The following is a 15,823-nucleotide window of genomic DNA, read 5'->3' as shown; positions in this document are numbered from 1 at the left end:
TAAATTACAAAAGCTGAAAAAATGGTGGAATCTTGATAGTGAATAAGCTGTGAAGGATAATTTAAACACCATATTCATTGGAAGGCTGGAAAAATATAAAACCCAATTAGCACAAACAGCAAAGTTAATTTGTTAATTTGAAGTGATAAATGCAAGGGTGAAAGGGAAAAGTTAGCCCTGTGAAAACTAAAGAAATTTCAGAATGTAGATTCAATGACATAAGCTTTGCTTCCAAGGGAAAGACACAACTCTAGCAGTCTCAAATATACAAACCTGTGAAATACTAGCAAAATACTTTGAAGATTAAACTGTAAAAAATCATTAAACCCTACTATAAGCAACAAACCCATGGAATAAAACCTACTGACATGTGCCCCAAATTACAATGAGGTCAAGCAAAATATTAAGACTAAAGAATAATAAGGCATCTAGTAAAGAATCCACAGTAATTGCACACTACAAAAATACTTCAGAAGAAATGGCACTAAAATGGACATAGACGAAAATTTGTTAGTGATAATAAGGGCAACCTTGACCTCTATGAAGTCAAAAGTTAAATTACAAGGATGATTCTCTGAACTCTTTGAGATTAATGCAACAGTTAAATTGTCACCACACTTGTTGAAACTGCATCTTGGAGAGCTATACAGGAATGGCATAATACATTCTAAATAAGGGGCTTGTTCATACCATTGAGGACTGATCAGAAATAGACTTCCTAGCATTTACATGACTGTGATTACAGATAATTTTGAAGCTGCAACAGAGCACATTAGTGTTCTGAAGAAAGTAGTTCAATAAACAGGATTACACTTATCCTCTGAAAAGAGAGAAGTAATGTCAAGCTTCAAAAATATATGAGTCAATCAATAATGTCATTAAATTTCAGTATCTGTGTGAAAGAACGCAGTTATAATGATGTTGATAGAGATACCTTAACACCATGAGACATGAAAGTGGATTGCATCCCAGATCATCCAAGAAAAAGAAACACACTTCATTAAAGGCAAAAATTCACCATAGTAACACATTAATCAAGTCAATACCTCTGTATAAGTCCAGATGTCCTGCTTTGCCCAAAATATGTTTACTTGATAAATTAGAATGAAAAGTGAGACAGATTTTACAAAAAAATATTTGATTTAGATAACAAAAATGAGATCTATAAAGATACACTCAAGAATAGAAAGCATCACAGATAGAATGTATAAATTCAGAGTTTGCTTATATGGTCATATAAAACAGATGGACAGCTAGCAGTGGACTAAGAAGTATGTAACATCTTTGATACAAAACTGAAAACAGCGGTTCCTTGCTAGATGAATGATAAGAAATATTTTAAAATAGTTCTAATAATGTTTACTGCAGTGCATTTTTTGAATTCTTGGTGTTAATTTTGTAAGAAATGAGTGTACAACCAGAAGACACATATAAGTGACACTTCCTAAGAACACTATAATGACTTTTCCACCCATCAAGAGGGCAAATGGTGTGAAGTGGACAGATTAAGACCACGTAAGCCACAGTGTGTTGAGGGAAAGAATCTGGTTCAAGAGGAAGATGGAGAAATGTGAGAATGCCAAGGAAGGCTTATTGTGGTTCCTAAGTGGCTGATTAGAACAGTAATAATAATAATAATGGCAAAAGGAAATGCATCATTTTGCCTAAGTTTTACAACTTTTTACGCTGCTGGCCATTAAAACAGCAGCACCATGAAGTCAGCATGCAACAAACATCAAATTGGCATGAAGTATATTACATGCTTGGATATGAAAATGTTTAATATGTTGCCTGAGAGGAAAAGCAATGATTCCAGATGTGTAGGAGAAAATGAAATGAAACTTCACAGTTTATTTCAGTGATTACAAAATTGAGCCAAATTTACAAAGAATTTGGCAGTCTGAGCCTCTTTATTAGTAAAACATTGTATCCTCTCTGGCCTGGATGCAAGCTGGCACTGACAGTTGTAACTGATTCTTGATATTTTGGATACAGGCAGCAGGACAGAGTTCATATTTGAGCTGGTCTCACACATGTTCTACGGGTGACAGACCTGGGAATCTTGCCAGCCACTGGAGTCCTCAGCATTATGCAGAAAGTTTGTAGATGCATGTGCCAAGTGTGGATGAGCGTTGTCCTATTGAAAAACAGCACCACAAAGTGTTGCACAAGATGTAACACATGAGGATGCAGGACATCCATGACATATTCGTGTGCCATTAGAGTTCCCTCAATCGTTGCCACTCATAAGCTAAAGTCACACACGATTGCTCCCACACCATGACACTAGGACTAACGTTACTGTGTTTCTCCAAAATGATGGAAGAATGAAAACATTCCACAGATCACTTCCCTACTCACCAATGGTGGTCATCTTGGGAAGCACAGAACTGCAATTCATTGCTGTACCCTACGTGATGCCATTCATCAGTATTCCATGCCTCCCAGTCATGACACCACTCCAAACACAGCTGTTTGTGTTGTGGTGTTAATGGAAGCCTATATATGGGATGATAATTCCCTAGTCCAGTTGCTGCTAGTCTCTGACCAATGGTGTGGGATGACATAGAATGTTGCAGGGAATCCATTACGTGTTCTCACATAACAGGCATAGATGTGGAGGGGTTACAGTGTGCTTGATGCATAGTTCAGTGATTGTCCCTCATGGTAGTAACACATTGTCAACCAGAACTTTGATGATCTTGCCCTCGTATTCCCATGCAGTGCAAAATTTGACCACTGTCACATCCGAATGCCCCATACATCTGGATTTGCATGTTTCTACCAGCCAGCTAAATGGTGACCCATAGTGAGCCGCCTTTAAAACTCTGTCAGGTGCTGACAATGCTGTCTGAAATGGGTCTGTGGTACCTAAATGTCCTTCACACTGATTACTCATCATCTTCCACTGTTTATGCCCCTTATATATACTACCAGGCCTGTAACAACACTAAACATGATCAAGAGTACTGCACTCTGATGGCCATTCTACTTGTCACAGAGAAACTGCATTTATAAAGATTTACATCCACACAGATGGTGTATTTCAGCACAAAAACACAAAGTATGCTGGGGTAATGCCATTTTTCTTTTTCTTTCCATTGGCATTTAATCCATCTAATATGGGCTCTGCTGAACTGAAGTTTTGACAAATTTATTTTGTTTAACTTTACAGCTAAATTCCCTTCCTGTTGCTATAATTGTCAGTTACCTAGTTGGAGGAAAGTCTTGTGTGCCATCAGAGTGTGAACTGCATAAACTTAGCACTGAGTGAGATTGTATTTTAAATGTTTGTGTATTGTATTTTCTGAGGTGGAATGTGGGAACCAGCCCAACACTTGCCTAAAGGTGTATGGGAAACCACCCAAAAACCACACTCTGGCTGGCCAGTGGACCAGCCACAGCCATTAACTCACCACGAGTATCCAATCCAGATCTGGAAACCTTCCTGTCTCACAAGCTAGCACCACACATTACACTATATGAGCACATAGGAGTAATACCATCTACATCCTGTATATAAAGAAATATTAAGCAGCAGATTTATCAGTTGGTAATTGCATTTGAATGTTGTTTATTAGAAGATCATGGTATGCTTGTGTAGAAAGGAGAAATGTCTATCTGCATATTTCAGAATTTAATTGTGACAAGATCATTGCCTATAAGGACTGTTGTTCATCATTGCCTGCTATTGTTGGTCACATTTGATCAGGATCTCATTTACTGTCATGTAAGTATGAAATATATGGATGGGTTCAGGATGATTATACTCAGTACCATGCAGAATCCCAATGACCCTGTCTAACTACTGTCTGAGAGGGTGACATAGTGTTCACTCATCCATGTCATGTACCTTGGCTCAGGAAATGGGCTTGTTTGCAGCATGAAAAGTATAAGGCACAGACATTACAACAATGTCTGAATAATAGACTCTCTGCATCATGACCATTGTTGCAACTTCTCTTGATGTGGCAACAGAGATAGGTGTACCAGCATTGGTGTGCTCAATGACAACATTGGACACATTATATTTATGATATGTTAAGATTGATAGCTTTGTCCTGTCTTTGAGGTCTCCATGATGTAGACACTTGTTTACATGTGAGATGTTCATTGAGGGCTGTGTGAATTCAAAACTATGAGCTGTTCTTGACACTTCAGCTAATGGAGGATCCTTAGTGCTTGCAGTCTGAACTTTACATGGGGATGTAATCTAATCACAACATCTCAAGTTGGGAGATTTTATGTGACTGGTGACACTAGGGATTTTCACACTTACATTTACAATGACAATTAAGGCTATGTAGATTTACTCTTGATCCATTTGGTTAGGTTTCTTCTGACACTGGTTAAATTGTAACATATCTGTTACCATAGGTATTTTCTCGTAGCAGTTTTCAGCCAACACTTTGCAAATACAATACTGAGTGCTTTCAGTTTTTCAGGAAAGTATTCAGTTCTAATATGTATATTATTAGATGCACTACTCCAATGTTCACTCTCTAACTTCTAATAAATAATTTCATGTGGCTTAACAGCCTGTTTCAAATCTTTCACTTGAATACCACTTCAGCAGTTGCATGTCCCTGACATACTCCAGCTATCCATGCATGGAAAGGGCACCTGCAGTTTAACATGGAATCCAAAAGGTGTTGCTTCCAATGAATTTCCACATAATTGATAAGGGAATGCTGGGTTAAAATGTAGACTCAAAAAGCCATGGTGAGACCAGATGTGATTTATTTTTGGGAGTTTAATAGAAGAGATTAAGCAATTTCAGTACTTAAATATCTGTAAAATATGGTGTTTATATTTCATACTGTCTGTGGTATTCAGCATCTTTCCTTTTCATGCAGTGTGTCCCAGATGGACTGGACATATTCAGAGATATGACAGGAATGCTCGTTCGAAGCAAGAAACCCCAAATGGATATATGCTCTATTGCAGTGGCTCCTGAGATAAAACACATTTAATGTACATTTATTTTTGTGATAGTGACGTGGACATATGTGTCTTTCCCACCCACCTTCTTTGGTGTTTTATTGTAATTTTTCTTTTCTTTTGGTGAACACCTTGAGGACATTCCTTTGTCCACATGGACTGCAGTGTTCTTCCAGCATGATGGAACCCCTCTGCATTTTACCAGATATGTCAGGGCACATCTCAATACACTTACTCCAATTGCTGGGTTGGTCAAGGTAGTGAACCTTACTGGCAATTAAGATCACCAGACCTTACACCATTAGATTTTTGTTTATGGATTTGGATGAAGGTTAAGGTGCACAAAGGGATGAACTCTTTGGTCAAAGCTGGCCGTGGTGGCCGTGCGGTTCTAGGCGCTTCAGTCCGGAATCGCGCGACTGCTACGGTCGCAGGTTCGAATCCTGCCTCGGGCATGGATGTGTGTGATGTCCTTAGGTTAGTTAGGTTTAAGTAGTTCTAGGTTCTAGGGACTGATGACCTCAGCTGATAAGTCCCATAGTGCTCAGAGCCATTTGAACCATTTGAATCTTTGGTCAAACCATGGATTCCGCTGCTTTCATTAGGGGACATGCAGAGACATTCAGAAAAGTAACAACACATGTTTCCACAAGAGTGCAAGTATGTGCTGATATTGGTGGTGGGATATTTGAACATTCATTGCGAACTGTACAATACCTGTAATATGATGTGTACAATAATGCTTATAGGCGCATCTTTTAAAAGTACATATTTTTCAATTGATACTTTATAAAACACATATTAATAACTGTTGTACATTTGTTATCTGACAGTGTATTGAATAACACAAAAAAGTAAATAACAATGTACATTAAATGTGTTCTGTCTTGGAAATAATTCAGAATAGGAAATGTGTCTATAAGAAGCTTTTTACTTGAAATGATTGTTCATGTGATACATCTGAATATTGGCCACTCCTCCTGGGACAGCCCCTTAATACAAGTACAGTTGTCAAAAATGAAATTTAAAAAACATTGACACAAACACTAGCATTTTTTAAAATTTCTCTGGCAGTGAATAGGGATCTCCGATGTGAATGATGTTAGTGTTATGCTGTCCTGTAACTCATAACACAGAACCATTGTAATAGAGGATACAAAAGTAGTTTATAGGCCACTAAATAGGAGGAAATGGCCAACTACAAATATCTCATAGTTTATGCTTAATGATAATTACTTGTCAGCTTACAGGAATAACATCATTGTTGACTGAGCAAAGCAAATTACTCATTGGGAGATAATATAGCTCCTGTTTAAAGTAAAATATTCATGAAGAACATAATGAAGACCAGTTTCATCTTGTGTGTCAACATATCTCATATAAGAAAAGTACTACTGCTGATTTGAACTAGCCTGCATTGTTACAAAGATTAGATTAGATTTACTTTCATTCCAATTGATCTGGAGTGAGGAGGTCCTCCAGGATGTAGGCCTAGAACATATCAGAAAAACAATAATACATGACAAATATTTACAACTAAAACAAATAAGCTAATGTACCTTCCACAGGTCCCAAGTGGAATGATTTTTTTTTTAATCAACACTACATGAAAGGATCATTTTACAACACTTGTTTACTAAGATTGCAATAACGCACTGAATTTAAAATTTAAAAAAGAGTTTTTATAATATATTTTTTATTTACAATGAACACATTAGTGTATTGAAATGGTGCAGAAATTAGACTGTACTTTTTATATATACTAAAAAAAACCTGTTGGTTCTACTGAGTAATTCATTAATGGAGTACTAGTTGGCCACCAATAAATCCTTTAGGCTTCTCTTAAACTGAATTTCGTTGGTTGTTAAGCTTTTTATGGCTGCTGGCAAGTTACTGAAAGTGTGTGTTCCTGAATGATGCACACCTTTTTGTATAAGAGTAAGTGACTTTAAATCCTTGTGAAGATTGTTCTTATCTCTAGTATTGATTCCATGAACTGAACTATTGGTTTGAAAAAATGATATATTTTTGATGACAAATTTCATTGAGGAATAAATATATTGGGAAGCAGTAGTTAGTATCCCTAGTTCCCTAAACAGGCCTCTGCAGGATGTTCTTGAGTTCACATCATGTATAACTCTTACTGAACGTTTTCTTGCCCGGAAAACTTTAGCTTGGCTTGGTGAATTACCCCAAAAAATAATCCCATATGACATTATGGAGTGAAAATAAGCATAATATGCCAGCTTTTTCATTTTTATATCCCCTATGTCTGACACAATTTGCATTGCAAATGGAGATTTGTTTAGATTCTTCAGCAGTTCTGTGGTGGGCTCCTCCCAGTTGAATTTATTATCAAGCTGAAATTCCTAATATTTAACACTGTCTGCTTCTTCTATCTGCTTGTCATCATATGTTAGGCATATACTCGTGGGACACCCCTTACAAATTCTGAACTGCATATAGCGTTTTTTTGAAAGTTTAGTGACAAAGAATTGGTTAGGAACGAGTGATCAATGTCCACAAATATTTTATAAGCTGATCTTTCTAAAACTACTCTTGATTTGCTATTTATTGAAATGTTTCTATCTTCTTCAAACAAAACAAATTTGGCATCTGGTTATGTTACTGATGAAAGGTCATTGATACACATAAGAAAAAGTAAAGGCCCTAAGATGGAACCATGTGGGACCCCACATGTAATTAGTTCCCAGCTGGGTGATGCCTGATAGCATAATACATGTCTCTTTCCTAATAACACCCTTTGTTTCCTGCCAGAGATGTAAGATTTGAACCATTTTGCAGCATTTCCTGTTACACCATAACATTCGATTTACTTAAAAGGATATTGTGATTTACACCTAGTCAAACAGCTTTGACAGACCACAAAATATTCCAGTTGCCTGCAATTTTTTGTCTAATGAATTAAGTACATTTTCACTGTAAGTGTAGATAGCCTTCTCAATATCAGAACTGTTTAGAAATGTGAACTGTGACTTTGACAGTATGTTATTTGTGATAAGGTGTTATAAAGCCAATTGTACATTACCTTTTCTAAAATTTTTGAGAACGCTGGCAAAAGTGAAATTGGACAGAAATTGGACACTATTTCTTTATCTCCCTTCTTAAACAGTGGCTTAACCCTTCTACCTCCTTAACCTGTCAAGATCTCCCCTGGCGTTGTCTAGCTCAGCCTGAAGGGTAGCAATTTTCCACTCCAGTTCTAGTATCTTCCTATCTCTACTACATATCCTACAAAACCACTGTTGAGTCTCATTTACTTTTCCTTCTCCCATGCCACTACAGTCACCCACATGGAAAAAAACTACAGCACCCGTCACACTAAAGCCCCAACCTAACAATTCTATGGCAAGTCAAGCAATTTTTACTCAAGATAAATGTAATACTTTATTAAGAATAAGGCATTTAAATTACAGATAAACAGATAAACATGACAATATGACTCGACAAATATGACCTATACACAACTGTATGTAAACAAAAACAACAGTGCAAATTTTCTGAAACAACAACTTAAACTTTACACTACATTCCGGAAAGTCAGTTGTGAGTTCATCTAAAAAGCGTCTACCTAATCATCAACTTCAGAGATTTGTATGAGCCTATGTGCTGAAAACTTGCAGTTGACATGAAATCATCAGAAAGGTAATCACCTTATACTAAGATGATTTAAAAGTGCAGAAAACTCAAAGCCACGGAGCTCTTCGCTTCGAGCTTCATACTACATTTCACTTTCAAGATGACAAGTGGATTACAAATCAATCATTTCTGGTGATACTGACTATACACACTAGTACAACATGCATTTGTCTCAGAAACTGCTGCTTGTGATGCTCTTCTTGTAAGGAATTATCACTTTTTTTATTGCTGTTCAATCTAGAGTCTATATTTGAGTGTGACTTTTTTTCCTTTAACTGTATTTATCTTTGTTTGTTTCCATTTGTATAGTCCATCTGCAAAGACCTAAACTTTTCTCCAGGTACACTATTTGTAATATAAAGTCAAGTTTGGAAATGTATTAACATGCCTCCTTCATTCCATGCTCCAGTCATTTCCATCAGTACTAGTTTCCTCTGATTCCATTCGATTGCTCCACCACCCACCCCTCAACATGTTTGAATTGCAGTTATCATATTTGTTATAATCTATGAGTATATGTAAGAGCAGTGGGACCATTTAAATCTACATTTTGTTTTTCAGATAGATTGGCACCCAGTGTTGTGGGGCTTATACCTACAATTTGTATTTGGCTTGATTACCTTGCGTTGGGATGTTGGAAGAAATATCTTCAAATGCATAGGTGATAAAGTTACTACTTTCCTTCAGTATTCTTATGACGGTTCAATATTTGTTTATGGTGACTTCCTTGTTATTGAGAAAGCAGTATTTGCTTTTCAGGTAAATGCATTTCTTAGTTATTATTTTACATAAAGGCATCTGATTCACATATAATAATCATGAGAAACAACACTACATTTTTCACTATTAATTATCACTGCTCAGATAATAATAATATTAATGCAATAAAAGAGATTGGTGCTACTGAAAAATGATTATTAGTTTTTTTCGTATTTTGTTTTAGGTTCTTTCTGTTATATATTTCTTCAGCTTCATGGTATCAATTTTTTACCATCTTGGAGTAATGCAATGGATAGTTCTAAAATTAGGTTGGCTGTTGCAATTAAGTATGGGAACTACTGTCTGTGAGTCCGTAAATGCTGCCGCTAGCATATTTCTTGGTCAGGTGAGTAACTTCATTGACTTTAAGCATGTATGTCTACTCCATTAAAGGAAAAATACCTCATCTTCATTTGATTTTGTTTGTTATGTTACAATGATGTAAGTAATTGAAAGAATAGATGTTCTACTCTAAGATGTAGTCAAATTTATTGTTCTTGTATGGCTTACATGTGACATATTTTTCAGTCTGAGTCTCCACTGCTCATCAAGCCATATATTAAAGATCTTACCAAATCAGAAATTCATACTATCATGGCATCTGGATTTGCAACAGTTGCAGGTATATAGAATTACTTTAATCCTAATACTTTGTGTGTATACACTGCCTCTACATAAATACAATGACATCCATATTCATCTTTATTTCTAAAATGAATTAATATCATCAATTTTTAAAAACAGGCATAGTAAATAACATTTTTAGTTGTTTATCATTAATACTTCCATGCAGCATTTGCTGTTGTGATGGTGATGGACACCTCTTATTTCCTCATTTGATCTTGTGCCTCTCATATTTTGATATCTGAACTTTCACTTTCTTGCAAAATGCTACAAGGGATGTTAATGTTCACTTCCTCTTATATTTTTCTTGAAAATACCTCATTAGTATTTGCTTTCAGTAATTGAATTTAGGCCATTTCTATTTTTAAAATTTAAACTTTGGCTTCTGAAAATGAAGAGCTGATAACATTCAAACTGCAATACATGGTTTTAATGAGTAGACAAATTACTGCAGACAGGATGAACATACATCAACTACCACAACTGACTTTATGAATTACTGTATATGAAGTGATTAGTGAGATAAGAACTATAAAATGAAACTGACTGATCTCTATTATTATTTTTATCATCATCATCTCATTTGGTGACTGAGCTCTGCATATTGCCTTTTTTTGTTTGGTTAACTGAAAAAGGAAAATCAGTGCTACCTGACTTGATTACAGTAATGGCAGCCAGCTGGATGTTCCTTGATATCATTATACATGACCTCACATTTTATTTGTGATGAAAATACACTCCTGGAAATTGAAATAAGAACACCGTGAATTCATTGTCCCAGGAAGGGGAAACTTTATTGACACATTCCTGGGGTCAGATACATCACATGATCACACTGACAGAACCACAGGCACATAGACACAGGCAACAGAGCATGTACAATGTCAGCACTAGTACAGTGTATATCCACCTTTCGCAGCAATGCAGGCTGCTATTCTCCCATGGAGACGATCGTAGAGATGCTGGATGTAGTCCTGTGGAACGGCTTGCCATGCCATTTCCACCTGGCGCCTCAGTTGGACCAGCGTTCGTGCTGGACGTGCAGACCGCGTGAGACGACACTTCATCCAGTCCCAAACATGCTCAATGGGGGACAGATCCGGAGTACTTGCTGGCCAGGGTAGTTGACTTACACCTTCTAGAGCACGTTGGGTGGCACGGGATACATGCAGACGTGCACTGTCCTGTTGGAACAGCAAGTTCCCTTGCCGGTCTAGGAATGGTAGGACAATGGGTTCGATGACGGTTTGGATGTACCGTGCACTATTCAGTGTCCCCTCGACGATCACCAGTGGTGTACAGCCAGTGTAGGAGATCGCTCCCCACACCATGATGCCGGGTGTTGGCCCTGTGTGCTTCGGTCGTATGCAGTCCTGATTGTGGCGCTCACCTGCACGGCGCCAAACACGCATACGACCATCATTGGCACCAAGGCAGAAGCGACTCTCATCGCTGAAGACGACACGTCTCCATTCGTCCCTCCATTCACGCCTGTCGCGACACCACTGGAGGCGGGCTGCACGATGTTGGGGCGTGAGCGGAAGACGGCCTAACGGTGTGCGGGACCGTAGCCCAGCTTCATGGAGACGGTTGCGAATGGTCCTCGCCGATACCCCAGGAGCAACAGTGTCCCTAATTTGCTGGGAAGTGGCGGTGCGGTCCCCTACGGCACTGCGTAGGATCCTACGGTCTTGGCGTGCATCCGTGCGTCGCTGCGGTCCGGTCCCAGGTCGACGGGCACGTGCACCTTCCGCCGACCACTGGCGACAACATCGTTGTACTGTGGAGACCTCACGCCCCACGTGTTGAGCAATTCGGCGGTATGTCCACCCGGCCTCCCGCATGCCCACTACACGCCCTCGCTCAAAGTCCGTCAACTGCACATACGGTTCACGTCCACGCTGTCGCGGCATGCTACCAGTGTTAAAGACTGTGATGGAGCTCCGTATGCCATGGCAAACTGGCTGACACTGACGGCAGCGGTGCACAAATGCTGCGCAGCTAGCGCCATTCGACGGCCAACACCGCGGTTCCTGGTGTGTCCGCTGTGCCGTGCGTGTGATCATTGCTTGTACAGCCCTCTCACAGTGTCCGGAGCAAGTATGGTGGGTCTGACACACCGGTGTCAATGTGTTCTTTTTTCCATTTCCAGGAGTGTATTTTCATTTGTTGACTCATGTAGAATAAGTGATATATTCTCCCCATATAAATGTGGAATGCTACACTGCTGAAGGCCTCCTGAAATCAGTTAAGTAAAATTCTGGTTATGTATTCAACATTTCAATGATTCAAGGTGTCTTTGCTGGTAACAGCTCACTGAATAATAGAGGTGTCAACTCTTTGAAAGATACATTACCAAGACTGAGACCTTTGATAGGTTTCAGATTATAGGGATATAGCGTACCATCTGACGAGACACTGCAGCTCTGGGGCACGACTGGTGTGAAGAGCTATGTTGGGTGAAGTGGGTAAGGGGAAAAAGGAGGCAAGGAGTGGGATGGGGCATTGAGGGTGGGTGGCTGCTGGCTGGGAGGGAACTGGTATGAGAGATAGGAGAGGAGAAGAGAGAGGCAGTAGGTGCACAGGTTAGTAATGCTGCAAAGGCACTGTTCTGGGTTAGATCTTACAGTACAAGTGGACGTGGAGGAATAGACTGGGGGAGGGGGAGAGAACAGAGGAAGAGGAGACTGTGAGAAAGAGGGTGAGGGTACAGGATGAGTGAAGTTGAGTCCTGAGGTGGGGGTGGAGATGAGGGTGGAACAGGGACTATAGTTCAATTCTTTTATCTTGGCGGCTCGCGCACGCCCGCCCAGATGCGGGAGATTGCTGCATTGCCAGTTGCAAACGATGCACGCACCAAGAGAAGCAGCACCATAGTATAGTACAGTTCGCAAACTTACGTGCGGTTTATGAAGTAAAGCCATCATGGCCGCATTAACCCATTCGCTGCCACAGAGACGTGCTCCCCGCATTCCACGCTGTGCGTGATTTTGTCATCACTGCACTGCTCGCCTGTGTAGACACATGGTATTCCAACTGCTTGGACACACTTATCATTCATTTCACAAAAACTATTTGGCCCAAAAATTTGATTTTTACACATCATCTTGACTGATACCATCCCCCCATAAATGACTTAATTTTGTTTCGATGTTCAGCGCAGTTATTGTGCAGCATTAAATGTAGTAAACCATTGCACAAAATTTTGAAGAGTTTGCAGAGGTAAAAGTCCATAGCGTATACTTTCCATATGGTCGATTTTAGTTGCCACAATGTTGAGAATGAAATGTGGAGAAGGTACCTAAGTTTCATATAAAATTTACTGTATAACAATACCTCATTTAATTTAAGTACCAGATAGGTGTCGTATGTAATATTGAGAAATATTCCATCTTTCGCGACTGTAATAAAACTTTTATTTATACCAGAGTCATTTTGCTTTTTTCTAAAACATTCTGATTAAAACAAAGTTGGCGAAGTACACAAAACTGAATTGTGCACATAATAAAACATAGGAACTAAAATATATTGTCAGTGAGGTGTAGTGCGCAAATAATTTGTGTTTGTCACAATGGACAGCAAATACTTGCCAAAACATAGGTAAACGAAAACATTGAATATGATGTTGCCAAAGCAGCAAAGCAAAGAATTGCATCAGACAATCAAGTAGGTCGGCAATGTACGAGCTGAAATTCTGCTCTAAATAATGCTGTCGCAAAAGAATATATCTCAATGTGAATAGTAAAACAGCAACTGCAGAAGAGAAGATATACAAACAAAACAGATAACATGAATATTGTATGTTGTTTTTAATTGCTGTGAAAAGAAATGTGTGCTCCCTGCCGCCGTTGGATAAGCAGCTGCAGCAGCAACTCGTATACTCCTAGCTCATTCATTTGTTACATAGTTTAATTCTTAATTTCTTTGCGTGTTTTTGTTACTTGCATTGTTTAAATCATAAATTTCGTGCGTATTATAGTATTTGAGAGTTGTAGCATCGCGTTTTAGTACCTGAATAGTGTAAATTCGCGTAGTCGTCTGTCTTATGTTTTTGTTTTGAACGGCCAGTGTCGGTTGGTCACAGTCAGTGTGCTCCCTGCCGCCGTTGGATAAGCAGCTGCAGCAGCAACTCGTATACTCCTAGCTCACTCATTTGTTACATAGTTTAATTCTTAATTTATTTGCGTGTTTTTGGTACTTGCATTGTTAAATTCATAAATTTCGTGCGTATTATAGTATTTGAGAGTTGTAGCATCGCGTTTTTAGTACCTGAATAGTGTAAATTCGCGTAGTCGTCTGTCTTATGTTTTTGTTTTGAACGGCCAGTGTCGGTTGGTCACAGTCAGTGTGCTCCCTGCCGCCGTTGGATAAGCAGCTGCAGCAGCAACTCGTATACTCCTAGCTCATTCATTTGTTACATAGTTTAATTCTTAATTTCTTTGCGTGTTTTTGTTACTTGCATTGTTTAAATCATAAATTTCGTGCGTATTATAGTATTTGAGAGTTGTAGCATCGCGTTTTAGTACCTGAATAGTGTAAATTCGCGTAGTCTCCTTCCGCCGCCGAGCAGTGTGTCAGCAGTGCACAAGTTACTGCATTTACTAGGCAATCTCGTATTTTAATAACCATTTAAATTTTGTGTTGATTTGTTTGCGCTCTGTGTAGATTAGTTCAGACGTTCTTTGCACAAGTTTTTAGCATGGATAGGGACTGCAACTGCTGTGTTCGGATGCAGGCTGAGTTGGCATCCCTTCGCTCCCAGCTTCAGGCAGTGTTGGCTTCGGTCACACAGCTTGAGGCTGTTGCCAATGGGCATCACTGTGGGGGTCCGGATGGGAGTTTGTCGGGGACGGCCAGCTCGTCCCACGCATCCCCCGATCGGGCTACGACTGTGGTTGCCCGGGATACTGCCCGCATTGAGGCTGATCCCTCACCTGTGGTAGAGTGGGAGGTCGTCTCAAGGTGTGGCAGGGGGCGAAAGACATTCCGGAGGGCTGAACGGAAGGCCTCTCCAGTTTGTCTGACGAACCGGTTTCAGGCTCTGTCTCTGGCTGATACTCAGGCTGATACTGATCTTCGGCCTGACATGGCTGCCTGTCCTGTTCCAGAGGTTGCCCCTCAGTCTGCAAGATCCGGGCGGTCGCAGAGGGTGGGCTTACTGGTAGTTGGGAGCTCCAACGTCAGGCGCGTAATGGGGCCCCTTAGGGATATGGCAGCAAGGGAGGGGAAGAAGACCAAAGTGCACTCCGTGTGCATACCGGGGGGAGTCATTCCAGATGTGGAAAGGGTCCTTCCGGATGCCATGAAGGGTACAGGGTGCACCCATCTGCAGGTGGTCGCTCATGTCGGCACCAATGATGTGTGTCGCTATGGATCGGAGGAAATCCTCTCTGGCTTCCGGCGGCTATCTGATTTGGTGAAGACTGCCAGTCTCGCTAACGGGATGAAAGCAGAGCTCACCATCTGCAGCATCATCGACAGGACTGACTGCGGACCTTTGGTACAGAGCCGAGTGGAGGGTCTGAATCAGAGGCTGAGACGGTTCTGCGACCTTGTGGGCTGCAGATTCCTCGACTTGCGCCATAGGGTGGTGGGGTTTCGGGTTCCGCTGGATAGGTCAGGAGTCCACTACACGCAACAAGCGGCTACACGGGTAGCAGGGGTTGTGTGGCGTGGGCTGGGCGGTTTTTTAGGTTAGATGGCCTCGGGCAAGTACAGAAAGGGCAACAGCCTCAACGGGTGCGGGGCAAAGTCAGAACATGCGGGGACCAAGCAGCAATCGGTATTGTAGTTGTAAACTGTCGAAGCTGCGTTGGTAAAGTACCGGAACTTCAAGCGC

The 15,823-nt window shown here is 40.2% G+C and overlaps 1 protein-coding gene across 1 annotated transcript in view; it reads left to right on the top strand.

Annotated features, from left to right (window-relative positions):
• The window catches only part of LOC126183521 (solute carrier family 28 member 3-like), a 418,615-nt gene that overhangs the window by 324,574 nt on the left and 78,218 nt on the right, over positions 1 to 15,823 (top strand). Inside the window, exons 8-10 of the mRNA XM_049925578.1 lie at positions 9,163 to 9,360; positions 9,545 to 9,706; positions 9,889 to 9,982. Of these exons, the coding sequence (XP_049781535.1) occupies positions 9,163 to 9,360; positions 9,545 to 9,706; positions 9,889 to 9,982 (454 nt within the window). The remainder of the gene's footprint in view (positions 1 to 9,162; positions 9,361 to 9,544; positions 9,707 to 9,888; positions 9,983 to 15,823) is intronic.

Source organism: Schistocerca cancellata, chromosome 4 (genome assembly GCF_023864275.1).
Source record: "Schistocerca cancellata isolate TAMUIC-IGC-003103 chromosome 4, iqSchCanc2.1, whole genome shotgun sequence".
Lineage (NCBI taxonomy): Eukaryota > Metazoa > Arthropoda > Insecta > Orthoptera > Acrididae > Schistocerca > Schistocerca cancellata.
The sequence above is the reverse complement of the archived record's forward strand: the minus strand, read 5'-3'. Positions and strand labels throughout refer to the sequence as shown.